Source organism: Protomyctophum parallelum, assembly GCF_964188405.1.
Source record: "Protomyctophum parallelum genome assembly, chromosome: 14".
Lineage (NCBI taxonomy): Eukaryota > Metazoa > Chordata > Actinopteri > Myctophiformes > Myctophidae > Protomyctophum > Protomyctophum parallelum.
Genome location: NC_139709.1, coordinates 34,283,429 through 34,311,403, shown reverse-complemented (window position 1 = coordinate 34,311,403; position 27,975 = coordinate 34,283,429). Strand labels below are relative to the sequence as shown.

At 42.9% G+C, this 27,975-nt stretch overlaps 1 protein-coding gene across 3 annotated transcripts; it reads right to left on the bottom strand.

Moving 5' to 3' along the window:
- Positions 1 to 41: 41 nt before the first annotated feature.
- Positions 42 to 27,975, bottom strand: rb1cc1 (RB1-inducible coiled-coil 1). Of its 3 annotated transcripts, none has more exons than XM_083782504.1 (23): positions 27,843 to 27,975; positions 24,984 to 25,116; positions 24,720 to 24,846; positions 24,279 to 24,449; positions 23,766 to 23,968; positions 21,310 to 21,721; positions 20,664 to 20,834; positions 19,510 to 19,694; positions 18,844 to 19,030; positions 18,303 to 18,384; positions 18,101 to 18,165; positions 17,891 to 17,994; positions 16,878 to 17,037; positions 14,255 to 16,164; positions 11,348 to 11,555; positions 9,158 to 9,266; positions 6,846 to 7,212; positions 4,160 to 4,214; positions 3,995 to 4,042; positions 3,386 to 3,444; positions 2,770 to 2,897; positions 1,244 to 1,314; positions 42 to 998 (listed from the first exon to the last, which is right to left on the bottom strand). In XM_083782504.1, the coding sequence occupies exons 2-23, from the start codon at positions 25,052 to 25,054 to the stop codon at positions 921 to 923; spliced, it is 4,971 nt and encodes a 1,656-aa protein (XP_083638630.1). In that variant the 5' UTR covers positions 25,055 to 25,116; positions 27,843 to 27,975; the 3' UTR covers positions 42 to 920. The 3 variants fall into 3 exon arrangements, with proteins under 3 accessions (XP_083638630.1, XP_083638629.1, XP_083638631.1); XM_083782503.1 differs by lacking the exon at positions 27,843 to 27,975 and adding an exon at positions 27,083 to 27,480; XM_083782505.1 differs by lacking the exon at positions 27,843 to 27,975 and adding an exon at positions 27,083 to 27,480 and having other exon boundaries at positions 16,878 to 17,004.

Genomic DNA, 27,975 nt, shown 5'->3' with positions numbered 1-27,975 from the left:
AAGGCCATCGACAAACGAGACAATACAATGAAATATGCTTGGGGATCCGTCCTTTATTGTTTCAAAACTCTAATATCTTTTACAATACAGTCATTTTATCATTACATGTGTGATTCGATGGGTAATGTACAATGTCTTCCAATAATGAAACACAGTCACAAAGTATTCCTTTTCTACATATCAATATTCTATGATAGCGAGAAGTTTTGTGCTGTTGACTTTTGTTTTTTTAACTTGATTTTTCCACAGCTCAATTACTTCCCTTTTTTTTTCTTCAAATCAACAAAAAGCATTGTTTTTGAAAGTGCATTTCAAGGATTGCAATGACTGCTTGTCAGTCAGCCATAAATGTACATTTCAATATTAACAAGAGGGCCATACTGGTTTGTGAGTAACAAACGGCATTAACTAATCCTACTACAACATTTACCTGAAGTAAATCAAAGAAAATATATCAATATGCATGCCATGAACATTCCTCCATAAACATTTATAATAAATGTATATTTTCATTTGAATTATGTTGATATTGATACAGTATTTTTCCACAGAAAAAGGACAAATGCTGATAATGAGAACTAATATTTAACATCCAAATACCTTTTTGTTCAATTTACACACAGCTCAGATGGCTTTATGCCACAGTGTATAGGGCAATGCCCTAATAAGGTAATAGCATTTGGTCCACAATAATTAATTTGTGTTAAAAAAAACAAAAGGAAAAAACAAAAAACAAAAAAGAGAATAAAATGTGGGAGTATGTTGGATCTTCAACTGAAAACCATAGCATGTTTACGACCTCCATTCGTTCAGTGTTCAAGTTCTTTTCAAATTTCAAGTTATGAAATACGGTGTGAAGATTTTTTTTTTCAAAACCTCTAAGCAATATAAATATACATAGTAGCTTCTTTACTTGGCTATTATACTTTCCTGTTCCACGGAACAGCTTTCACTCTGTAGAATTTTGTTCCCAGTGGAACTTTGAACCTGTTTTGAGCCTGGGAGAGAGAGAGAGAGAGAATTAGAAACAGCATCTGTTCAGACTAGTGTAGTTTGTAAAGACATGAGACACCTTCTTCATGGATTGAGTATTGTCCAAAAACTTAAAATAAATAATTTCAGTCCAGACTAGAGCCCCCAAAGTCATACCACTAATTATAAAATATGTTATGGTATACCGGTATACAGTATAGTGGTAGTGGATACATGAGATTTTGACAGAATGGATTTTAATGTACAATACCTTTTTTGCCTGGCAATATTCCTTCTCCATCACCTTCCCAAGAACCCATGGCCGTCTTGTACTCCCCGATGCTAAACAAAGAACACAGTTCATCAAAACAACTCTTCTATGAACACTCAAAAAGTACGCATTACGTTCTTTACTTTTAAATTGTAAATAAAGTTTAAAAAAAAAACAGCTGCTACTTGCTAGCAGATCTATTTTCAATGTTCATCGACTTCAACATTTGAATCCACCTGAACGGAGAGCAATCAAACTCAGTCTCAGTTGCAGTTATTCCAACAAACGAGTGTTGTTTTTGGCAGCAAATTCAGATTTTAGTTTCAGTCGTAGTAGTTATCATTTAGTTTCAGTCACATTTAGTCACCTGGAATGTTTTAGTGTTAGTCTAGTTTGAGTCGACTAAATACCATAAGATTTTAGTCGACTAAATCTACAGTTGATTTAGTCAACTAAAATGTATTTTGGCGGGCCATGATGCCGTCGCAATGACTGTTTTTACACTTGCTGAAAATAGCCGATCTACACACTCGCAGCGTGACGCGTTGTGAGGTTGTAGATCTGCCATTTTCAGCATGCAAGCAAGTGTAAAATGACTTATACTGGATCTCTTGTCCACTATAGTCCCTTCCTAATATTTGTCTAGTTTTTATTTGTTGACGAAATTGTCATTATATTTAGTCACAGTTTTAGTCATCATGGCTTAGTTTTTATGTAGTTTTTGTCAGTGAAAAAAGGTAGTCGACGAACATTTTTCGTCATAGTTTTAGTCAACGAACAGTGGTTGTTTGGGAGTGAAAGTAACCTGGTTTGAGGTCCAGTGCAGTGAGAGTGAAACTAACAGGTCCAGTGCAGTGGGAGTGAAACTAACAGGTCCAGTGCAGTGAGAGTGAAACTAACAGGTCCAGTGCAGTGGGAGTGAAACTAACAGGTCCAGTGCAGTGGGAGTGAAACTAACAGGTCCAGTGCAGTGGGAGTGAAACTAACCTAGTTTGAGGTCCAGTGCAGTGAAACTAACAGGACCAGTGCAGTGAAAGTGAAACTAACAGGTCCAGTGCAGTGAGAGTGAAACTAACAGGTCCAGTGCAGTGAGAGTGAAACTAACAGGTCCAGTGCAGTGAGTGAAACTAACAGGTCCAGTGCAGTGAGTGAAACTAACAGGTCCAGTGCAGTGAGTGTGAAACTAACAGGTCCAGTGCAGTGAGTGAAACTAACAGGTCCAGTGCAGTGAGTGTGAAACGAACAGGTCCAGTGCAGTGAGTGAAACTAACGGGTCCAGTGCAGTGAGAGTGAAACTAACGGGTCCAGTGCAGTGAGAGTGAAACTAACAGGTCCAGTGCAGTGAGAGTGAAACTAACAGGTCCAGTGCAGTGAGAGTGAAACTAACAGGTCCAGTGCAGTGAGAGGGAAACTAACAGGTCCAGTGCAGTGAGAGTGAAACTAACAGGTCCAGTGCAGGGAGAGTGAAACTAACAGGTCCAGTGCAGTGAAACTAACAGGTCCAGTGCAGTGAGAGTGAAACTAACCTGGTTTGAGGTCCAGTGCAGTGAGAGACTCAGAGTGGAGGAAGTAGAGGGTGGGTCCGACAGTGAACAGGACATAGTTGTCATGCCTTTCATCTAGGATAATCAGAACCAAATCGCCCACCTGGAAACTACAACATGGACACACAACCACAATGTAAATGAATGAATTTAGGTTCCTTAAGGACAGGATCCCCTTTTGGTGTTTTAATAGCATTATGTTATACTTTAGCTATTGAAAAATAGCAGATCTACAAGCTCACAGCGCGGCACAGAGTGCCGCACTACGAGCTTGTAGATTTGCAATTTTTTGAAAAATCTTGAAAATGTGACGCAAAATCTTTGACTATATATTCTTTCAGAGCGAATATTTTTTTAACTCAAATCTTTGCTTATGGGGGTTCCCTGGAAGGAACAACATGTTTTCAGATGGGGGTCGGCGGCCAATTACATATATTTTTGGAGGTCCGTGGTATGGCATAGAAACATGGGCTTTTCAGAAAACTGTCATGATTTAGAAGGCATTTGTAGAATCAGGTCTAAATGGGTTAAAAGTGGTTATAAATAGTGCTGGGGTAAAAAAGTGTTAAAACGCAGTCATTTAGCTTTATTGACTTACTCTCTGATGGCAATTTTCTCTGAATGCCGTGACGACACAGAGGACATGCTTTGAGACATCTACAAGAAAAACAGGTTGTGGGAATGTTAAAACATAATGAAATCAACAGATTGTTACAAATATGAAATCAAAAGGAATAACTTACTTTAAGACATGCATCAGCTTATGTCTCTTAACGGTATGAAATCTGCAAGCTATGTTTGTGTTTCTATATATATATATATATATATATATAATATATATATACATACACACAGACAGACACACACACACATTATTATAATTAATTAGGCTTGCATCACTCACTTTATTTCAAAAGAAGACTCACAAGACTGATGACACCTTTACAGGTGGTCATAAAGTACAGGTGATCATAAAGTTCATAGTTATTTGCCAATATGAAGCACATACTAGTTATTTGTTCACTTTGACTGAAACCATTCAGATCACTCTGATGTTCTTCCCTATATAATCCATTCATCTTTATTGAGCCATTTGGCCTAGCCTCCTGGGTCAGGATTTGGACACTTTGATGCTACTGCCACCTAGTGCAGCAGGGGACTCATTGAAATAGAAAATAAATGCATAATGCATGTTAAAACAACGTACCAGCCTTTGACTGAGGCGCTTATTTTCTTCTTCCTTCATATGTAAAGTCTGGAAAGATTGAAAATAAAATGATAATCATGAATACTAATACCGACAACAGGCAACGTTATCAGTATATGTTATTGGACTGGATGTAAACTAGATGGATAATATTGTGGAACTTGCCCTCTCTAGTAAGAGTATCCGCTGTTTCTCCTCCGACATCATCAAAATGTTATCGCTGGAAAGAGAATGGAAAAACAATTCAGATGGTCAGGGAGCAGCAGTCATGGAAATCTGTAACATGGTTAATTATTGGCAGGATGTCTAATGTATAAAAGACAAGTATGAGGAGGTACTGTTGGTTTTGTAATTTCATTTGACACCACACACTTTTTATACCTTCAAATCCTGCACGCTAATACGACTCAGCGCATCTTTATCCGTTTACAAAACAAAGTCACCCCTAAATCAATCAAGCGTAAAGCATTTTGTAATCATCTTTTTGCATTGATTGCGTTTGATCAATGAATACACAAACACAAAATATTTTGATTAACTATTGCACCCCTAAAATTATAAGCAACTAGAAAAAGTGCCCTTCCGGGCACAGGTCTCCACCAGGTTATCCACAGATCCGTGCAGTTAGAGGTAAAAACACTTTTTGGCCAGTTATAGCGCCACCTTGAGGCTGAGTTGAAATTGTTCATGTGGCATTTCGTCCTCGGCCTAGTGGGAATGTGGGTGCACAATTTCACGGAAATCACGCGATGTGTTCATGATTTGCAGCATTTTGTTTGAAACTGAGCACTCCTGTGAACTTTGGAAGCCAATCTTAACCAATCAGGATGGAGTCTGATAAATCTGAAAGACCCGTTTCGTTGAATGGCTCTAGAGAGACTGTGTAGCAATTTGCGTGATGTTTGGACAAAATCTGTAGGTGTAGTGTGCAAAAACGTGTTTTGCACAAAGCGGCCTCCTGGTGGCGCTATAACAGGCCGTTCTGGAAAGTTTGGGGCAGAGGTTCATGGTTGGCATCCAGGGAGTGTGTGTGCAAAATATGGCATTGGAAAACTTGTTTTGCACAAAGCGGCCTCCTGGTGGCGCTATAACAGGGCGTTCTGGAAAGTTTGGGGCAGAGGTTCATGGTTGGCATCCAGGGAGTGTGTGTGCAAAATATGGCATCGACCGGGTTAACGGTGGCCGAGATTAGCTGTTCACGGACACACACACACACGGACACACACACACACACGGACGGACGGACGGAGTGCAAAACATACTCTCTCCCCATGCCTTCGGCCTGGTGGAGACAATAATATACGTTATAATGGCCATGACAAGGTTGTTTGTTCTCTCTCTCTCTCTCTCTCTCTCTCCCCCAATTTGTAAACCTGAGCAGTGTGAAAACTTTCTTCAACCACATAAATGCATTATTTAGCCATGTATTATTAAGATTATTTAGCTACAAATGTTCTCAATAAAGACAAACACAATAGCCAAAACAGCTTTCCATTGCTACATTATATTGCACTGTTTCAAATTGAATGTTGTTAATACGAGTTAAACTTAGTTGAGCCAATGAGCAATTATGATCATGAACTCCAAAATTGAATATCATGAATGTCATGGCCAGTTCAGAGGAGCCATGGCCAGTTCAGAGGACCTCCTTCACAGAGAGTGCGTTTAATATTCCAACATAATTACAGATACTCCGGTATTCAAACCAAATGTTATTGGGGGTAATCGTGTCCCTTTTAAGAGCTGGCTCATGGTAATGCCCTCCATCCAATACCTACTGAAGTTTATTTAGTCCAGCACCCAGCCTGTCGATGTGCGTATTCTACGTCTGCTCATGGGTAATGCCACACCACAATAATATCCCACATAAACTGGAAAAATACGACTACGCTATGAATAGTTTTCTGAACATTTGCACGGAAATAGCTCCTAGAATTGTTTAATATTCTGATTTGGAAACATACCCAATATGATATTATGCTGGATACAACATGCAACCACGTTTTACATGCACTTGTACACCAGCATGACTTAACACTAACAGATTATTTAGTTATAATGATTTCAGGCTTATCAGTTCTACTATATCTATTAGAATCATCTCTGCAGGGTTGATTTCGTTGACAAAAACTAAATGGAAACTAAGCTATGGTGACTAAAACTAAGACTAAATATACTGACAATTTCATCAACAAATAAAAACTAGACTAAAATGTTAGGAAGGGACTATAGTGGACAAGAGATCCAGTATACCGGTAGTTCATTTTACACTTGGTTGCATGCTGAAAATAGCTGAGCTACAATTTATTTGTTTTTAGTGTAAAAACAGTCATTACGACAGCATCAAGGCCCACCAAAATACATTTTAGTCAACTAAATCAACTGTAGATTTAGTCGACTAAAATCTTATGATATTTAGTCGACTAAAACTAGACTAACACTAAAACATTCCAGGTGACTAAAACGTGACTGAAACTAACTGAAAACTATTGAAGAGACTATGACTAAAAACCAAAATCAAAATTTGCTGCCAAAAAAACAACGCTATACTCTGAGGTCAACTCCTGCAGTCACCACCAGTTCCATTGGACATCAACCCATTTTGGGGCGGGAACCCCTTTTGGTGTTAGCATTATGTTATGCTTTAGCCGTTGAAAAATAGCAGATCTACAAGCTCATAGCGCGCCACCGAGTGGCGCGCTACGAGCTTGTAGGTCTGCTATTTTTGAAAAATCGATAGAAACACAGCTTTTTCAGAAAACGGGCAGGATTTAGAAGAAATTCATAGAATCGTTCCCAGGACAAAATGGGTTAATTTGCACGTTTTAGGGTATATAGATCCATTGCTTACTGCACTGTCACCGCCTCCACCGCAGAGTCCACGTGTTCGTCCTCTTGGATGGCCGCCACGGAGGCCAACCTGTCCGGGTCGGAGGAGGACGTGGTGGGGGGCTCCAAGGAGGAACAGGCTCCTCCCACGGCGACGGCGGGCACAAACCTGGCCGCTGCCGAAGCCCCGCCAAAGCCACAAGAAGAAGCGCCGCCGCCGGCGTGGTCCGCGAGCATGGCCTCCTGGGCTGCGGCGGCGCCCGCGGGGTGAGGCATGAAGAAGGCCGAGGACACCAGGGCGGTGCCGCGGAGACGGTTCAGCTCCTCCTCCAGGTGCTTCTTCTCCTGCATGACGCTGGCTCTGTCCTCCGAGAGGGTCTCTATGAGAGCTTAAATGAGACAACAACACAGTTAAACCATTGGGCCCGACGTCGAAACTTTAAAAATGTCTTTTTAAAATGTATTTCTTTCTGAAAAACCTCATGTTTTCAGTGGTTCTCAATATTTCATGTCAAGGACCCCAAAGATTATATGTAATATTATGCCACCGACCCCCATCTGAAAATATGTTATTCCAGGGGACCTCTCCAGAAGCGAAGATTTGAGTTAAAAACTGAAACTCTGAAAGAATATTCATTCAGATTTGAGGCACATTTTCACGATAAAAAAAAAATAGCAGACCTACAAGCTTGTAGATCTGCTATTTTTCAATAGCTAAAGTATAACATAATGCTTGAAACACCAAAAGTGGTTCCCTCCCAAAATGGTTTAATAGCTATATTCAGGCGAAATACTGGGAAATACCATACATGGCTACTTTATTCGTGCCACTTGGAGACCATTTTTTACATGGGTTGAGTTAAATATAGATTGGGGCAGGTATAAATAAGATTTATCTTCTTCCTGCTCCTTTTCTTTTCTGTTATGGAATATGTAAAAAAAAAAAAAAAAAGTAAAATGAATACAATCATGTAAAACCATAACTGAAATGAAATAAATAAATATGAATGAAACAAACATTGAGTTGAGTCGGGTTGTTAACACTGCTATCATTGACACATGGGAGCGCCCAATTTGAGATTGTTGTCATTTTTAATCAATTAAAATGCTGTGTGATTCATCTTGCTGCAGTCTCTCAACCTGAGAGAGAACTTGCAGTGTAAGGTTAAAGCCAGGCTCCAAGAGAGCCCTGGTGGTGACACCGTTTATTATTTATTTGTATTAGAATCGTCATTTTTTACCGTCTAATATTTCTTTGTTTGACATGAATAGGGAATGTTCGTATTTAGTTCCCGAATGGACGCGCGGGGCCAAGATGGATGCACTGCGTTGGAGACAAACTCCTAGAATCCACAGTGACGGGCAGTTAAGTTCAAGGTTGGCTTTATTTGTCTCCCTTGGTAGGAATTTGTCTTGGAGACAGAGTCACAGCTGCATACAAATAACATACACATTCACATGAGAAAAAAAACACCATGAATCACCCAACATACAAAAACAGAGATATTGCACACATTCCCTTGATAAAAGTGCAACTAGTCAATAAAGTGCATTCGGCAATCTCAGGCGTTGGCCCCCTGTGCCACCGGAGCGCAGAATGAAAGTTACGTATGTAACTACGGTTCCCGAATCAATCCCGAATGAACCGGCCGGCAAACACTCTTTGTCGCTCAGAATCCTCGTGGTCTCGCGAGAAGGTTCTGTAGAGGCTTAGCCCCTGCCGACCTCCGGAAGATATAGGCTCTTCTGGGTCACCACGGGGGTCAAAGTTGACATTGTTGGTATAAAATACTCGACTGCGCATGCACGAAGGGACGTGCTTAAAGCACCGCCTCTGGCGGACAGCAGGGATGAAATAGAACACCTCATTTATAGCCTCGGAAACTCAGACGTTTTTATTTCCAGGGAGAAAAAAAGAAGTCTGGGTCTGAGTCCACTTCAATTCGGCATAGAGTAGCGCAAACATCGCTCACTCTCTGCCGATTTCTGATCGTCTGCACCTTTGTTAAATTGACACACACACGCACACATGTACACACACACTCCTCTCTCTCTCTCTGTCGCTCTAACTAATTAGTCTCATGTCGCACAGCTGCGCATAGTTTCTCCCGGCGGATCCTGCCGGGAGCTGCCTATGCCATAAAAAGCATAGGCGAGTTCCAGGCTACCTCATTTATGACTAAAACAATTTGAGGTACTACCCCCCACACATCAGCCAGCATCAGATAAGTTAAAACATTTAGCACAGGAGAAACAAGGTCTTCCTTTTCAGCATCATATCTACCTTTAGGAATATCTAGGCATTCACTCTTCACTCAATGGTTAGATAGTTACCTTTGTCCTTCTCCTGTTGCTGGGTAACCTGCCGCAACTTCTCCGTGAGATCATTGATGATCTGCTCCTTCTTCAGCTTCTCACGGGTTAACACAGTGTTGAAGTTAGTCTAGTGGGGGGGGGGGGGACACACAGGTATGAGTCAATAAAGAAGATCAGGTGGGAATACCGGTATTGACCCATTTAGGCCCGACGTCGATTCTACAAAAGTCTGAAAATATGTTGTTCCAGGGACCCTCCAAAAAGAATCAAAGATATGAGATAAAAACGTTTTTGTCACGATTTTCAAAAATAGCAGATCTACAAGCTCGTAGCACGGCGTAACGCTTCTAGAGAGACGAGGTATAGTGTGTGGTACTAAGGGAAAATTATGCCTCTATGCCTGCTTTTCAGAGTAAAATCTGCCTCAGTGTTGGACTCTAGCGCCTTTACCAGTGTTGTTTTCGTCGACTAAAACCAAGACGAAAAATGTTTCGTCGACTACCTTTTTTCACTGACGAAAACTACATAACTAAGCTATGATGACTAAAAGTAAGACTAAATATACTGACGATTTCGTCAACAAATAAAAACTAGACTAAATGTTAGAAAGGGACTATAGTGGACAAGAGATCCAGTAGAAGTCATTTTAGACTTGATTGCATGGTGAAAATAGCCGATCTACAAGCTTACGAGTCACAACGCATCGCACTGCGACGTGTTGTGAGCTTGTAGATTGGCTATTTTCAGCAATTGAAAAAAACGGTCATCAATGCCCGCCAAAATACATTTTGGTCGACTAAATCAACTGTAGATTTAGTCGACTAAAATCTTATGACATTTAGTCGACTAAAACACTAAGACATTCCAGGTGACTAAAACTAAAAGAAAACTATGCAAGAGACTATGACTAAAAACTAAAATCTAAATTTGCTGCCAAAAAAACAACACTGGCCTTGACTATGAAAATGTGTAATGTACCGGTAATTGTATTCTCTCGTGGTCAAATAAAGAAAGAATAATAACAGATTAGATTATTCATGATAAAACCATTGCCACATTGTGTTTCACACGCCTCTGTGAAATATACCGTGCAAAATCTAGCAAACATAGCTCCAGAAAATGAGCTTGTAGGGGCGTAGTCTAGTTGCTGCTAGCCGTCAAGAGGCTGGATTGTGTGTTTCTGCGCTCATGGAAGGGAGGCATGTTTACCAACACTGGGTTTCTCCCTCAGGCAGTGTCACAGACGCTAGTGTCAAATTGCCGTTCCGAGTGCCCTCCTGTTATGTGCAAGGTCATCACAACATTCTGTGTACTATAATTATGGTGTGTGTGTGTGTGTGTACATGCAGGCTAAGCCACAGGCCTGCATTCTACAATGACTAGTAAATGCTGCGTCTGGTGCATGTAGAACAGTGAGCGAAGAACCGGTAAAAAAACAAAACAACAACAAAGTTTCAGGGCAGTGACACTAGTATATCGGTGTCCGCCATTACCAGTGGCGGTTATATTAAATTGGGGCAAAAACATCTGCTGTGAATTGTTTTCCAGGGAAAGGCATAGACTGGAGGAAAAAAATCATATCAACAGAAATTGTTTCAATATTTTGCATTGCAAAAAACACTTACACAATCCACCGTCAATATGCCATTATGGACTTTTACCAGTTTAACGTATGTTAATTTACGTTTGTGGTGCTAGACCAGAACCGGCAAGTGCAACGGACCAACGTTCAGGATTTGTGCAAAAATATATTTTTAAGGGTAAATTTATATAGCGCTTTTAACCCATTCTGGGTGGGAACCCCTTTTGGTGTTTTAACTAAGCATTATGTTATACTTTAGCTATTTAAAAATAGCAGATCTACAAGCTCATAGCGCGCCACCGAGTGGCGCGCTACAAGCTTGTAGGTCTGCTATTTTTGAAAAAACGTAAAAATGCGGCACAAATCTTTGAATATATATTCTTTCAGAGCGAAAGTTTTTTTTTATTTCTACGTCAGGCCCAAAGTGCTTTACATAGATTGTGCATTACAAAATGCACATTCACACACACACACACACACACACACACACACACACACACACACACACACACACACACACACACACACACACACACACACACACACACACACACACACACACACACACACACACACACACACACACACACACACACACACACGGGGAAAAGTCAAAAGACACAAACCTGCTGCTCGGCGATGAGCGACGTCTTGAGATTCTGCATCTCGTCGTCCTTCATCTTCTCCAGCAGCTCCATCTGGGACAGCAGGGAGGCTCTCTCCTGCTGCAGCTGCTCCTGGAGAGCAGAGTCCAGAGAGAGGGCCGTGCTGACGCTGCTGGCCGCCGCTGGCCTGCCGCCCTCAGCGGCCTGCGCGGACGACGAGCCTTCCTCCCTGAGAAGATGGAGAGTATTAGGAACCAGTGATGTTTTTGGCAGCAAATTTAGATTTTTCAAGTCATAGTAGTCTCATGAAATGCCAAAGACTGTATAAATGGGACCCAATGCCTTCCCTGCTTGACACTCGGCATCAAGGGTTGGATTGGGGGTAAGCGACATACTAGCGTCATGTCCAGGTGGTGTACTTGTACACCACGCTGCCTCACGCTACAGAAACAGGAGATAGGCACCTGCCCTATGGGCCTCATGGCTCGGCAAGGCTACTTACTTTTAGTCTCTTGAAATAGTTTGTTTAGTTTCAGCTTTGCGGCATTTTTCAAAAAAATAGCAGACCTACAAGCTCGTAGCGCGGCACTTGTAGATCTGCTATTTATTCCAATAGCTCAAGTATAACACAATGTTTACAACACCAAAAGGGGTTCCATTTGAAGTCACCTTCCTCCCTGAAAAGATGGATAGGACAACCGGCGTTGTTTATGGCAGCAAATTTAGATTTTAGCTCCCGTCGTAGTCTCTTGAATAGTTTATTTAGTTTCAGTCACCTGGGAATGTTTTAGTGCGAGTCTAGTTTTAGTCGACGAAATGTCATAAGGTTTTAGTAGACTAAATCTACAGTTGATTCAGTCGAACAAAATGTGTTTTGGCGGGCCTTGATGCCGTCGTAATGAGTGTTTGTTAAATTGTTTCACTTGCTGAAAATAGCCGATCTACAAGCCCACGTTTGTGGGCTTGTAGATCTGCTATTTTCAGCATGCAATTGAAGTGTAAAAGGATTTGTACTGGATCTCTTCCCTTCCTAACATTTTTAGTCTAGTTTTTATTTGTTAACGAAATAGTCAGTATATTTAGCCTTAGTTTTAGCCACCATAGCTTAGTTTTCATGTAGTTTCCATTTAGTTTTTGTCAGTGAAAAAAAGGTAGTCGACGAACATTTTTGTCGTAGTTTTAGTACGAAAACAACACTGATAGGAACAGTGAAAACACTGCATAGAGATCAACTTATATCAGGGCACGAAACAAAGAAAGTATTTTTTGTCTTGACTTGATTGGCGTTCTTTCCATCTACCTCCGTCGTCTCATTCCATACACCAGTGGTTCCCATACCTTTTCATGTCAAGGACCCCCAAGTTGACACTAATTAAGCCTGCGGACCCCATTTGAAAAGATATGCCAAGGACCCCCAAATAAGAGAAGATTTTTACGGCTCTAGCAGTGATTCTCAACCCGTTTAATTTCAAGGACCCCCAGTTTTACATGCATTTATTTTCTACGGTCCCCGACTCCCTCTTAATATAATGGCATTTCTATCTCCGAGACCCCAATTTATATTGTAAAATCAATGTTAATTTAACTCTGAGGGTGTACAAATGTTCCATTTGTAAACTCTCAGAGAGATGGGGGCCCCATGGAACTCCCTCAAGGACCCCTGGGGGTCCCCGGACCCCACTTGGGAACTTGGGAACCACTGACATACACTATATGCTAAAAAAGTCCTTGAACTACTGGTGCTTCTTGAGAACAAGTTACCAGAACAAGCATATATAATAATCAATAATCTAGGTAATCACATAGAATACAGTTCAATTATAGAGCGTCGCAGTCCCGCCCCCTACCAGGGCCCAGGAAATTATTCCCCGTTCATTTTCCTCATAGACATTTCAAAAAGTATTTATTTTAAGTGTCGTACAAAGCCAACTCGAGTTGTGACAAATCATGACAACAAACACAAATCTTCGGGCTACTTCTAAGTACTTTTTTTGTTGTTTTTTTTCTTTGTAATTATTTGTTTGGTCCAAAAATATTGTGTTTGTCGTCATGATTTGTCACAACTCGAGTTGGCTTTGTACGACACTTATAAGGTCTATAAAAATACGTTTTGAAATGTCTATGGGGAAAATGCATTGGGAATAATTTCCTGGGCCTGGCGTCGTCATGAAAGGGGGCGGGACTGCGATGCTCAATAAAGCAACATATATAGGCTGCCAATGAATACCGAGATGTTGAATTTTATGGGTTATTATGAACAATTAGGCTACAGACCATTTTACATTGTCAATTCTATCCTAGTTTTAGATCAAGTAGATAACGCAGTATATCACGATGCTTCTTACCGTATAATATATTTTCATAGCATAGCAGCTCACACCTACAGTAATATACATGTATACTGTAACGGGCAAGCTCAGGCTATTTGCTAATCTATTGTGAATAATTAACACGCAAACAATTAAACAGGCCTAATAGCTTGATAAATAGGTAGACAACGATCAATCGTACAGTTAAGTCAATGAACACAAGGACCACTTTCACCCATTTGCAAGCATTATTGAGGACCAATTATAGGAAGTTGAAAGGCTGAAACGGGGTGACTGCTCCTTTCACTTAGACACCACTGTGAATGCTGCCTGCAGGCCGAACGACCAAAAAGGAGGGTCCAAATTAACTCCATGTGTTTTGGTTTTTGGACTCGGTGTGTATAGCTTTTTATGCCGAAACTTTTCATGTGATGCATTTCTCTATTACACTGGTGTGAGACAGCTTTTAGTCTGAACGTTTTCAGTCGGGTACCATTTTCCAAAAGGTTAAAAATGGTTTTAGGCCGTGAGAGTGAAGACGGAACAAACGGGGTTGAACTTGACATTCTTTGCGATGAACAACAGCATGCCTAACTCGGCATGTCATGAGTTTACTCACCCCTTTGAGGACTTTCTCTCATGAAGCTCATTTTCAAGTTGTCCAATTATGTCCAACAGTCTCTTCTCCGTCTCCTCCTTCTGTCGCTCTAGTTCTTTAAAGGCATCCGGTGACACGACCTCCAAGGCCCCTTCCTTCTCCAGACTTCTCTCTGCTCGTCTCTCCTGCTCTAATCTCTCAGAGAGCAGGTCGTTCTCCGCCTGCAGATTGCAGATAAGAGTCCTCAAGTCCTGCTCCTGCTGCCGGAAGCCCTCCAGCTGCTCATCCTTCTCTCGGTGCAGAGCGGCCACTCGCCGGTCCAGGTCTCGCTGGAGTTCCCGTCGCTGTTCGCCGTGTTCCTCCTCGGCGTGGAGGGTCTGCTGCCGCAGGGAGGCGCTCTCCTTCTCGTGGCGCTCCGCGAGCTCCGAGACGCAGTGGTCCTTCTCGAGCCGCGCGAGAGCCCTCAGCTCCGCCAGGGCGCGTTCGCACTCCTCGTCTTTGACCCGCAGCTGCCGCTCCAGGTGCGCCACCTCGTCACCGAGGGCTTCGGTCCGAGCCGCCACCTGGGTCCTCACGCCCTCCGCCAGCTGCTCTTTGGTGTCCTCGAACAGCAGCCTGGCCTCCTCGGTCTCCGACTCTCTGAGGGCCAGCTCCACCTCCAGTTTGCAGCGCAGGTCGGCCAGCTCAGACATACGAGCCTCCAGGTCCTTTATCTGACTCTCCTTCTCTCCCAAGACGGCGACGTGACAACGGTCCACCTCGCTTAACTTGACCATGCTCTCCGCAGCGAAGCGTTCCAAGGCCTCCCGGTTCTCCCTGGAGACGGCCTCCAGTCGGGACTCGTGTCGCTGCGTCATCCTGTCCTCTGACTCCTTCAGGCGGGTCCGCTCGGCCCCCTCCATCTCCTGCCGGAGCCTCTGCTGGCCGCGCTCGATCTCAAAGTGCATGTTCTCCAGCTGGCTGGCCAGAGAGTCTCCGGAGACGGTCAGAGTCTTGACCTCTTCCGCTTGCTCACCCGTCCTCCGCTCCAGGTCCAGGATTCTCTCCTTTTGGCCGCTCTCCGCCGCCGCCCAGCGCTCCTTCTCGCCCTCCAGCTGAGCGAGCTCCTTCTCCTTGCACTCCAGGAGCCCCTCCAGCTCCAGCACGGCCCGCTGGACGTCTTTGACGATGTTACGGTTGACTCGGTTCTCCTCCGTCAGGCTCTGGACCTGCTCCTCGAGCTCCCGCCGGAGGGAGAGAAGCTCGGCTTCGTGCCGCTCCCTCGCGTCCGACTCGTGCCTCTTGCGGATGTCGTCCACGGCGCCGCGCACCTCCGCCGTCACGTTCTTGAGGGCGAAGCCAAAGTCCCGTTGCTCTTTCAGCACCAGGCCTCGGAAGTGGCAGATGTCGTCCTTGACGCTGCTCAGGTTGGTCCTCGACTCCTCCGCGGCGAACCTGTACTTCTCCACGGTCAGCTTCAGGGAGGCCATCTCGGAGTTCTGCCGCTGCAGCGTGGTGTTGTCCTGGATGCGCTTGTTGTCGATGGCGTTGATGACTGAGGAGTACAGGGACTCCACCATCATCTCGGGGCTCGTGGGGTCGCTGATGGGGTTGGGAGACCGAGAGGTCAGGTGCTCTTCCATCACGAACTCGTTGACGGCGGACATGAAGTCGGACTCTGGGCTCTCCGCCAGAGAGTCCAGGTCGAGGGAGCCCTGCTGGAGGAGGAGCGGGTCCATGTTGGGGTGGCCGATGGTCTCGAAGTCGAAGGTCTGCGCGTCGATGCTGTCGGGGGACAGGTCTTCCAACGTGGCGGCGGCGGGGGGGAAGGGAACCAGCAGGGGCTGACAGGTGAGCCCTGTGAGGCCCAACAGGCTGAGCCCCGAGGAGGGGGTTTTGGAGGAGGTAGGGGTGGTCGATCCGGGTGTGCTTTCGGATCGTGGCGTGGATCTCTGGAGACAAAAGGGGAATGGAAGGAAAATATGGAAGAGAAAAATGAATGAATGTTTTTTTCAAACTTGGGGCCAGCCCTAGTGTGTAAGCCGTTAAGGCAGATCTACAAGGCAGATCTACAAGCTTTTCAAAAATAGCAGATCTACAAGATCATAGTGCGGCGCTATGAGCGCTATGAGTTTGAAAATGTGTGCAAATCTTTGAATAGATATTCTTTCACAGCAAACTTTTTTTTTAACTCCTCTTTACTTCAGGGAACAACATATTTTCAGATGGGGGTCGGCGGCCAATTACATAATAATATTTGGGGTCCTTGACAAGAAATACTTTGTAGAAACACTGATATAGAAAACGGTCATGATTTAGGAGACATTTTTGTAGAATCTGGTCTCAGTCCTAAATGGGTTAACGCATTCTGGGTGGGAACCCCTTTTGGTGTTTAAAGCATTATGTTATACTTTAGCTATTGAAAAATAGCAGATCTACAAGCTTGTAGGTCTGCTATTTTTGAATAATCGTGAAAATGTGCCTCAAATCTTTGAATATATATTGTTACAGAGTGAACATTTTAACTCAAATCTTTGCTTCTGGGAGGGGGTCCCTGGCATATTACTTGTAATTTTTGGGGTCCTTGACATGAAATATTGAGCACCACTGATACAGAAACATTCGACGTCAGGCCTAAATGGGTTAAGAGATCTTTATTCTTTACCCTTTGTTCGCTTAGTAGGTCGGTGATAGTTTGAGACATCTCGTCCACACTCTGCGCTGCTTGGACCAGGTGGTGAAGCATCTCCACATGCTGGTTTAAAGGCTCAAAGTCACACAGTGTGGGAACCCTGGGGGGAAAATTCAACCCAGGCACTTTAATCCTGTGAAATACAATGTATTAGAAAACAACATCATCATGCACCACAAAAAGTCCTAAATGAGAAATAATTTCCAGATGTTTGTATACATTGTCTAGGCCGGGGGGGGGCTATGCATTTGTGGTTATCTGGTCATTTTAACAATGTGTGTGCCCAAGACGTCACACAATGTGTTACAATGGTCATTAAAATCCAGAAATGCGGCCTTTTACAGATTTAGATTTTCCATTTGCTTTCTAAATACAAACACATAACATAAACAAAATGATAAATTGCTATTCCACACCGATATGTATCATTAAAAGTCCCCTTATGTGGTGACATGGTGAATGTCTTAAACTAAGCCACTGATTTAAAACAGCAACTGTGTTCATTTCATTTCGTCGGCTGCAACCGACGAAAAGTGTTCGTGGACTAAATAAAAACTAAGCTATGACGACTAAACATTGTCAATTTCCGTCAAAGAAAACGTAGACGTAAAACATTGAGGGAGTGACTAATTCAGGGAGAGATCCAGTAGAACTAACACATTTATAGCAAAAAATGACACGTGCTCAAAACCAAGCATAACATTTATGCTTGCTTGAGCACACGTGTCACGCTCTGAAAATAGCCTACAGCGCATCAGCGGCGTGTTGTGAGCTTGTAGATCAGCAATTTTAGTATAAATCAGGCACTACGACGCCATCATGGCCCAACAAACTACATTTTAGTCGACCAAGTCAACAGTCGATTTAGTTGACTAAAATCTTAATAATAATATTTAGTCAACTAAAACTAGACTAAAAGTAAAACATTTCAGATAAATAAAATATGCCAAAAAACGGTTGTTTTGTTTTATTCAAAATGAACTTACATGAGGAAAGGCTGCACCTCCGTGGGACAACAAGACTTCAGGTACTGCAGGTCATCAATCGAAATGTCTGGAAGCTCATAGTCAAATCTTCTGGGCTTTCGAGTCTGTAGAACAGTGGGAGAGAACGGGACTCGTTAAAATGTAACCCAAAAAAAAAAAAAAACATAGTTGAAATTCCTAGTTGTTCAAAGAGCATGGGTTAGTCCTTACGCAAAATGACGTGGGTGGCCATGAATCAAGTCCTCTAAACAGGCGATTTCGGAGGAAAGATTTCCCTGGAAGAAAAGAAGCAAGGGAATGAATACATGTGTTGTGAGTCGTCAGGTCCAGGTTGGAATCACACCGTGTAGTGTTTTCAAAGACGTGCCGAATAACAGGGTTTCCAATGTAAGAGCAATTCAAATAGGCTTACTGAAGAGTCTCCCAAATGTTTCCCTTTTGTACTTCTCAGCCTCATAGAGTCGTTTCCCGTCCTTCACAAGAGCACAGGCCCACTGAAAAACAGTACAAATATAAATAACGGTTACATTTCACAGAATATTATCTTGGTCCCAACTGCACTTTTGACTGTTGTCGAGTAGCACAAGAGGCTTATCGCCGTTCAGTTTAATATATTTGAAAAGTGATAACAAAACACAATAAAGTCCGGGACTTGTTTCCATTGTGGTCCCGCTTTTTGCACTGCCTCTTGTTTCAAATGAAAACATTTCAAGAGAGGAAGAAATATGAAGTTATGGTCACGTGTTTTCTCGAGACTGAAGCGTTATTCATAAGTCTGAATTTTCGGTGGCAAGGTGACCTCCGAACTACGACATGACGTCACGAGCCGCGGTGAAGGGCAAAACCACCGCCCCAGCACTTCACTCTGTTTTCACTCACCACCACTCGACGTTATTTCAGCTCACCACCGGAGATCCAGACTATGAATGAGCCTTTGTGCATTTGCAACTGACCTCTCTATAGTGGCGTATGAACATCTTCCTCCTGACGACCTCCACCACCGCCAGGCAGTACATCTGGGGCACCGTGCTGAGGGCCTCCACCACCCTCACCCTCTCCATCAGCTCCGTCAGCAGCCGGAGCAGAGCCTGAAGCTTCTCCCCGTCCTGGTCTGCGTGGAGCATTACATAGCAGCACCATCTGAAAGTAACCCAATCAAACAAATAAACGCAGTTAAGTTTATCGTAACCCATTTAGGCCCGACGTCAAAATTTAAAACAAAAAAAAGTCTTCACCGACCACCATATGAAAATATATAGTTCCAGGGACTCCTCAGAAGCAAAGATTCGAGTTAAAAACGTTCGTTCTGAAAGAATATATTCAAAGGTCTGCGCCACATTTTCACGGTTTAAAAAGAAATAGCAGACCTACAAGCTTGTAGATCTGCTATTTTTCAATAGCTAAAGCATAACATAATGCTTGAAACACCAAAAGAAGTTCCCGCCCAAAAATGGGTTAAGTTTGATTCTTCCACCTTGTTTGCATGGCCTGCATTTTATCTTCTAGGTTCAGATTCATTTGCATGAGCATGGTTGCGAAGTGATCACTGGCGGTATAAAAATAAAAGGTTGATTTTTGCAATGCAAAGAAGAGGGAAATAAAACGGTTGAAGCTTTTACTTGAGACGGACTTGAAGGTTGTTTGCGAGTTCTTGTTTGGCAGTGGTGCACTTTTGTTTAATGTCCAGCAGCTTCCTGTGGTTGGTCAACATGATCATAAGCTGGTTGGCGTGACTCAGACACAAGTCAGGCAGAACAGATGTATCCTTCAGGTTCTCAGCACGCTTCTGATTAGCCAAAAATCCCTAATAGAGAGAGAGAGACACACACACACAATTGTTAGAACCCAATAAAATAGGCACTTTTATTTATTTATTATAAGCCGAAAGCCGTTTAAGGCTAGATGAATTCTTTGGTAGAATATGGTTTCATCATCGTTGCTTCTGTGCTCCATGAAGGAGAAATAGATTCCATTCACTTTCTGTGCCAGTAGACAGGCTTGGTACACGAGGAAAGGCCATGGCGTCGCCAAAATCATCATACTTGAGGGAGCATGAAATTCGAGGTCAATCCAGCCAGCAGTTTTTGTGATGCCTTTTGGGTACTTGAGAAATATTTCACCCTTTACATTACTTATTTTGCGCTATATAAATGCACCATTTACCATTTACATAAGTTCTCTAGTAAAGCAGAAATTGATACGTCACCAATGTCTGTAATGACCATATCACCCACCCCTGTGGATCATGGAAGTGATGTCACTTCTATACTGATCATGTGATCAGTATAGAAGTGACATCACTTCCTGGAGTTCCACTCCCACTCCCAGTGTTTGAAATGTTTGCTGGCAACGGGTTAGGGCTCTGTTTGACCTCCTACTCTGAATCTGATCATACTCCTACTCACTCCAATTGTTGATCAGTGGCGAGTTAAGAATCATATCATGTTAGGTTTATTGTCAATGGTTTGATCGGTTGGTTGGTTGGTTGCTTGTGTGAATGATTTAAAATCTGCTAAATGCTCTGAGCTAACTGAAAAGGGCAGATCTATAAGCCTTGAGTTACTTTCATCCCAAGTTTTTAATTGATCAAGTAAAAAGTATTTGATTTGTCCTGAACTTATGTTCTATACATTGGCAGAATCTTTGTTTTTGCAATGTCGAATCACTACTTCCAGTTCACTCAAAAATGACAGAAGCAACGGATGAAGACTTATACCATATACAGCACACACATTCAACAAAGCTTGACCAAATGTACTTAGACTAGGCTTACCTGAGCAAGTTCTTTCTGTTCATTGACCAACTTCTTACAGCTTGCAATCATTTGGTCTAGAGCGTACAACCTGTCCTCGAGCCCCTTGATGGCTTTCATGTTTTGATTATCTAGTTTGGCAATCGTGTCTCGACAGTCTGCGAGGAACGGCTGAATGATCCGTGGGTCAAGCTGAAATAAAGACGTTTCCATACAACGTTGAATGAAGTCACAATGACAAATAATAAGGAATATGCATATTGTAAATCTAGTTCCATGAGGCTAGCTTGAGTGCTCTAATGGCGCTCTATGCGAGAGTATATATTAATAGAGACGGCACTGGATTTCTCATCCCATCCACTTGCATTAAGTTGCACAAAAGCGCATGAGGCGATTTCACTCCTCCTTCCGGGTAGGAACAGAGTGCATTCTGGGATGGATTGCCCCAATAACATGAACGCACTGGCCACGTGTGAAACATAGTGTTCACGTGTCATGGGCCCAATAACATGAACGTGTGCCATGATGGTCAACGGACCAGCGCTAGCTCGAGCTGCAATACCAGATTTGGCCACTATGTCCATTTCGCCTCAGGGTTTCCTCCGGGTGCCGTCTCTATTAATATATACTCTAAGGTTCTTGCCTGTGTGACACAGAACCAACTCACCCTGTTGATGGAGTCAAAGCACTTCCTCACGACTGATTCCACGTCATTGGGCCTGTCTTGAACATTGATCCAATCTAGTAGTGTGACGTTGAAGGAGGGTGGGTTCACAAACTCCGGGGTGTCATCCTCCTGTAGGGCGGCCCGTAGCCCACCGCTGTCGGTCATCTCATTCGTTTCCTGGCCTTCGGTCGGTGGGGATGCAGCTTCCCCCGGTGCGGAGAAAGATGCCGGTAACTTGGTGGTCTTCTGTGCGTCGGCGGCGCAGCGCACAGAGTCGGTGGATTTCTGTTCGTCCGACTCGGAGTCCTTGTCTGGGGTCGAGCCGGATTTTTCCACACTCTCCTTGTAACTGTGTCGTGTCAAACATTCCAGCAAGGGTATCTTGGCCATGACGGAGACTGCTGTCCCTAGCCTGCAACCACAGAAGAGAAGACATCAGTGGAAACCTCCAACACAGTGGTGTAAAACACTGGTGGCTGAAGGCCACATCAGGCTTGCAAATAATGGTGCCTAATGAAGCCCGCAGGCCGATTTGCGGGAGAAAAACATATTCCCAACCATTTAGTATAGCAGTCGCTGTGGCGCTACCAATATCCGTTGCCTGCTTGTGCTAGTGTTTTGTCCAGCAGCTTGTGTGTACTCATGTGTGTGTGTACACAATAGATGGTGATTGGCGGCAGTTAACCGCCATACTGTGTGTACAACTCCAGTTTATCAGCCTGTCCAACTAGCCAAGAACGACCCAAGTTAATTCCCCCTCTTTGCAGTCTTTGCTCATGGAATTATTACAACATGCCATGCACCTGTGTGTGTAGTGTACAGTGACAATATCAGGACTGAAAGGTGAGGTACAGAATAGTCTTCATGCTGGAAAGAAAATAAGAATTTCAGCTATAATGGTTGCTGGTGTTATGTTTGCTTTTTTTACTTGTCAACCATGCAGCATACAAGGACTGTACTGAGAGCTACACACTTGTCTTAGTGAAATTAGGTGCAATTGTGCAGCCTACATTTAAAATGTTTCATTAGTTATACTTTTTTTCTTAATTGGGAATCAAACCTTGGACGTTCTTTTTCCTAGGTGGCCTCTCGGCTATAGCAGCCAGAGCCGAAGAGTTTGATCAATCCTCAAGGGGGCCCGTCCCCCCCCCGCAGCCCCGCCTCCCCGCACCCCCCCCCCCCCCGCCGCTGCCGCAGCGCGGAATAAAATAAGTTGTTTCCGCTGGTACTTTTAAAGCAGCTTCTATAGGCCAATGTCCAAGCCAAGGTGAGGACTTTCAGGACTATATTATTATTATTATGAGAGAGAGAGAGAGAGAGAGAGAGAGAGAGAGAGAGAGATGGAGATATAGAGAGATACGGAGGGAGAGAGAGATCATAGGCGGCGGGTGCGTTTTACCTTTGTAGGCTACAGAATTGCGTCGGGGGGACTGTCGCGGCCGAGCGAAGCGAGGCCGCCGCGGATTTATTTATTTATTTCCCAAATGGTCTAAAAATGAGTTCTTTAGCATACTTTTACCAATGAATTAGCCTATACACAGACAGCGACTGATCAGCCTATTTTGGACGATATGGGTCTTTTCTCGAGTCAGTGTGTAGTCTCAATAGTCTGTGGTTAGGTCTCTTTGGTGAATTCTTGATCAGTGTTATTATGTCACGCCTCAAGAACAACTACAAAAGAAACCCGATTAGCACTTTTTAACACCTCTTGGACGGCCGGTGTCTCTCAAGACAGACTGTTGCCTGAGGAACAACAGGGGAGGCGCTGTTTTCCCGAATATTTGACGATGGGATTCTCAGATTGCCGGCGGAGAGGTCCAAAATGTTCGGAATTCCCAGAAAATATGTAATGTAAATGTAAAATGTCCACGAAAATCTTCATGGGGGCCGAAAGGGGCCCTAGGATTCTTCATGGGGGCCATGGCCCCCACAGACTCTACGTCGCTGATAGCAGCCCCATAATTCTATTCTGATTTCTGTCTCCATGCTGAGAGGTGGACTGTGGGACAGCTCAGAAACCTGCCTACCAGTGGTATCATCAAAGGGAATTGCAATCTGCCTTTCTCTTCCGGTTAAGTTAGCATGCTTAGAATGCATTGATTGTGGTTGCAAATAAAAATTGAAAAATTAAAAAAGTTTGAAATCTTGAATGACCAAACCTGCCTATGAATGATGTCATTACTAGTAGGCAGGTTTCTGAACTGCCCACAGCCCACCTCTGAGTGAATGGAGAGAAATGGTACCCTCTGATAATATTGAAAATGGGTGATGTTTGATATTGCACAGTACTATTTAAAAACATTGTGATCAAGTGATCAAACATTTCAGAGTAATGTTAGCAACACTACATAATATGCCGCAATTAACCACCATCTAGACTAGCAGTGCTTGCCATTCGTAACAGCATGTTAAGAAATCTCAGTGCAAAATATTGTATTCTGAAAGACATCACTTACTTTGTGAGTTTGAATTTAATTTCCTCAAAGTCCTGTTGATAGTGTGTGTATTTGGTGTCAAATTTCCAGAGCAGCTTTTGATAAGACAGGGTGCAGTCATCCAGGTTAGCCATAATAGCAGCCCAGCCTTGGTGTTGGAGGTGTTCGTCATGAACCAAACGTTCACAGAAAGAGCAAAGTTTCTTGGCAACTTCAAACATTTCCTGGAGAGAGACAAAAATGTGAAAACAAGCTCAACAACCACCCTTTATTACTCATTTTGAGAATGCATCCAGCCATTTAGTCATCATTTCAACAGAAATAATAAAGTATTGACTTCATCTCAAAAGAATGCCTTTCTATTTTACCACGCTGCTGTCAATACATTTTCTACAGAAACTGATTTTACTGTACTGAAATGAATGGAATCCAAAGGCTTCCCTGAAAATTAAACTGTTATGCTTAGAAAAGTCAACTGTAATGTCAATAGTATGTCAATACTAAACATGCTTTATCAAGGTGGTATGCAATTACCACAGCAAGTTGTGTTCGTGAGGCAACCGTGTGAAAGACCGCTGGCATCATCAGAGACTCTTCCACTTTAAGCTCCATCTCGTTCTCAATGGAGAAGGTGGTTTTAGGGATCGTTGGAGCTCGATCAGACAAGATCATCTCTTTGTTAAATAGGAATATGGGGTTTGTGTCCTAGAAATCAAAACAAAGAAAATACTTTTTAAATATAACATCACATGCTTCTTCCGGCATACAATACAATATCCTTACTTGTCGTGCAGGTGCTTCAACCTACCTAATTCTCTGGATGAAAAGTCACACACTTCTACTAGAAATACTACTATTTGTTTTGTTACCTTGCCTAAAAACTAAGATTTCCATGTTCTCCAGAATCTTTTTACTACAAAACATTATGGTTAGTGGTGTGGTTCAACAGAGGAACAATCATATTGCAAAACTTACAGTGCCAGCACTGTAGCTGCAGACGCGCCTCTCTGCAGCCATGCACTCCCCTCCATTGACAACAAGGACTTGATGTTGGGTCGCAATCTTATATTTGACGTGGATGGCATGTTTAAGGTCTAGCACACTAAAAAGAAATAAGAGTTAAACATTTTCAGATTAGTCAACTCCTCATTCAAGCTTGGATAAATCAAATAGATGTAGTTATGCTGCATTTATTTGTTAATAGTCAAACACAAAAATACAAATATTTGACTGCCTTACGTTTGCACAGCAAGCTCTGTGTCAAATGTTAGCGTGATGCCATTGTTGACCTGGAACACATACAACTTCATGTTGAATCTTCCAGAGATCTTCACCCTTCCTTAACTTGATCATTTAGTCATTGAAAGCCACCCTGTAACAATACATGCACAAAAAGACAGAGGACAAAATGGTAATTACAGGTTTTTCAATTTTGCTTTGGATTCCCATTATTATGGTAGTTGGGTTATTATTAAAAGGTCTTTACCACACCTGTGTTATGTTAATAGTTCCTTTAGTTTAAGCCTACAGTATGTCAACAGGAATCTATTAATCGCCATTAAGAAATTAATCAATTAAACGCAATGGTTAATAATTAATTCTGCGGTTCATTGGGTTTTCTGTGAATGCTGTCTGCGGCCGAGGAACGCACAGGTAGGCCGGTTAAATAAAGTTTCCCCCACCTTCGTAGCCACAGTCAGAAACCTCTGCTTTTGCATGTGATGTGACAGACAAGACAGTGCACTTTATTATATTCCTCATACAAAGATGCCATTGCCTGGTCCTATATCGTAAATGGTCAAATAATATGGCTTTTGTATTCTTTCTGTGTATAACCAATGTAGATTTTTATGTTAGACACTGAGGAAAATTCTCGGATATAAAAACAATGCAGCTTATCAACTAAACAGTTATCAAAACTTAATTAATGAATTGATAATTCCCATAACTAGAATAAACGATATGAAAATACAAAATACTTGCCAGCGAATATTTCACATCAAAATAATTTAGGCCATATTGAAAGTCTGAAATCAACCTCATTCTGAATAAAAATGGCTGACCTATTCTTCGGTGTGAATGTAAAAGGTGCTACAGCTACAGAAATGCAGAACATTTACAGTCTGACAACAATTAAGAGTCATGGTCGGTCGCTCCTGTTGCGTTCCTTGTTGTCATGGACACTCGTGCATTTTGGGCTATTAGATTACTGAATGGCAGCTTTCAGCCGTTTATGAAATAAGGAACAATAGGGGGTGATGTTAAGCATCAAGTCTCTGAAGTCTGCTATTGTCCGATTTTGCACATAAACCTGGTATATACACAGGTGGAAGGATCATACGTCCAAGGTGGTCTGTTATTGTAAAATGAGTCGTGGTGTTGAGGTTACATGGCTGATGAGCTGAGTCACCATGTGCTTGGTTATAAGGTTACTGGACTGGCTACTATGAAGAGTTCACCATAATTAACGTTAGTTGGTGGTGACTAGAAAATTACATGGATTACACATGTGTCAGCCAATGTGTCAGCATTCAAACGAAACGGTTTCCACCACGACCACCTAGTGTGATGAAGATGATTTCCCCCGAGCAGTCGTTCCCAATCCCAACTCCCAAGAGGCCTAGTAAAACATTGAACACTGGGCTAGCCACCTAACTGTATGGCGAAACCACGAAATAAACTCATTTCACAGCTGCCACTTAGTAAGGCAACAACACAAGGGCGCTAGCACTGCTACGTTATAACTTATTACTTACCCACGTATTAAGCCCCTATTCGTATACTTATGCTACCCGATCCCCCAAGCTCAGATGCGCGACGCGTTGTGCGCTTGTTGTAGATCTGCTATTCAGTACATTTAGGAAAAACTATGTAACATTCTGAAAATGTTTTGAATACATTGTGTGACGCCAGGTTTAAGTGGTTACAACAAAACGGCCTCAATGATCATAACAGCGCTATAGCGCTCGGGGGGGTTGGATTAGAGTAGAGATAAAAACATAAAAAGACACATTATCAGCTGGGGGAAATGTGTCATTGACATGATCAAATTGGGGGTTGACTTGACTGGGGGCGATGCAAAAGGCCAGCAGCAGCTGTTGGCATGATCAAGCTGGTCAATGACACCCAGTCTAAAGTGCTGCTGTCTGTCCAGCTAATATTAGCTACCAGGCTAACGTTATATGGCATCCGACAACAACGTCGACCATTTGACAGATGAAACATGACCAGCAGAATGCTCCAACGGGACCTGATCGTGACATAACGGCTGTCCATGTGCCGACGCGGTCTCGCCATTAATGTCTCAAATAAAATGAACGGCTCTGTTATGGTCTTACCTTTCTTTGTTTACTCGCATGCATGATCTCCCCCTGGTCGGGCTGAGGCTCCACCTTTGACTCGGCGATGCTAGCAAGCTAGCTAGAAAGCAGCTAGCTAGTGCTACACTGTAGCTTGGCATACATAGAGCAGATGCTAGCTATCGTTAGCTAGATTAGACGAGTCTGAAATTATAGCCAGCCAGCAACCGTGGCCAGCTGTATTTTTCTTCTTACTTATTATTACTAAAATAATCTCACAATCTGACCACACTGCTGCCAACTAAAATACCCATTTACGACATGACATTAAGGCTAAAGATGTTCCTCCCGATTATTGTTGTGCACACGATCTACCAACGGTCAACAGCTGATGTTTATTTTAGCAGGCTGGCTAACGAAGCTAACTGACTGTCTCACTAGCCAGTCTGTTTTGTTGTTGTCGTCTGATGATGTGCGACCCACGAACGATTGGTTCACTTGCTATTGCTGTTCACTGAATGGTTGCAACGCTCAGAACGCTGTCTGCAACTACTCCAACACTCCCGAAGAAATAATTTAACTTGGCTTATAATTAAGCTACATTTGGATGTATGCTACTTAATTCTTGGCTGGTAACATAAAATACATTCCTGAATCGCCCTGTTAATTGTTTGGGCATTTTGATTAATTCAGTTCCACACCATAACCAATTTACGAGACTATTATTTTGCCGGGTTCGGTCAAAACATAGCTTATAAAAGGTTTGAGGTTTATTTGCCATACAAAGTGTCTTGCTCACCTGCATCCGCTCCAGAGACCACTGATTCACAATTTCACACAGCACACCACCAGTCCTCCAAGTCCTTCACTCAGTTCACTGGCTCCCTGGTCAAAGAAAAAAATCACTCACCAACCAACATTGTCCTCTCTGC

Excerpts from the sequence above, each read along its gene's own strand:
- rb1cc1 (XM_083782504.1), bottom strand. The coding sequence starts at position 25,054 with ATGAAGTTGTATGTGTTCCAGGTCAACAATGGCATCACGCTAACATTT. Across the intron at positions 7,213-9,157 it reads GCAACAGGAGAAGGACAAAG|CTCTCATAGAGACCCTCTCG; the intron begins GTAACTATCTAA and ends GTCTCATTTAAG. Across the intron at positions 3,445-3,994 it reads AGCGCCTCAGTCAAAGGCTG|ATGTCTCAAAGCATGTCCTC; the intron begins GTACGTTGTTTT and ends TTTTTCTTGTAG.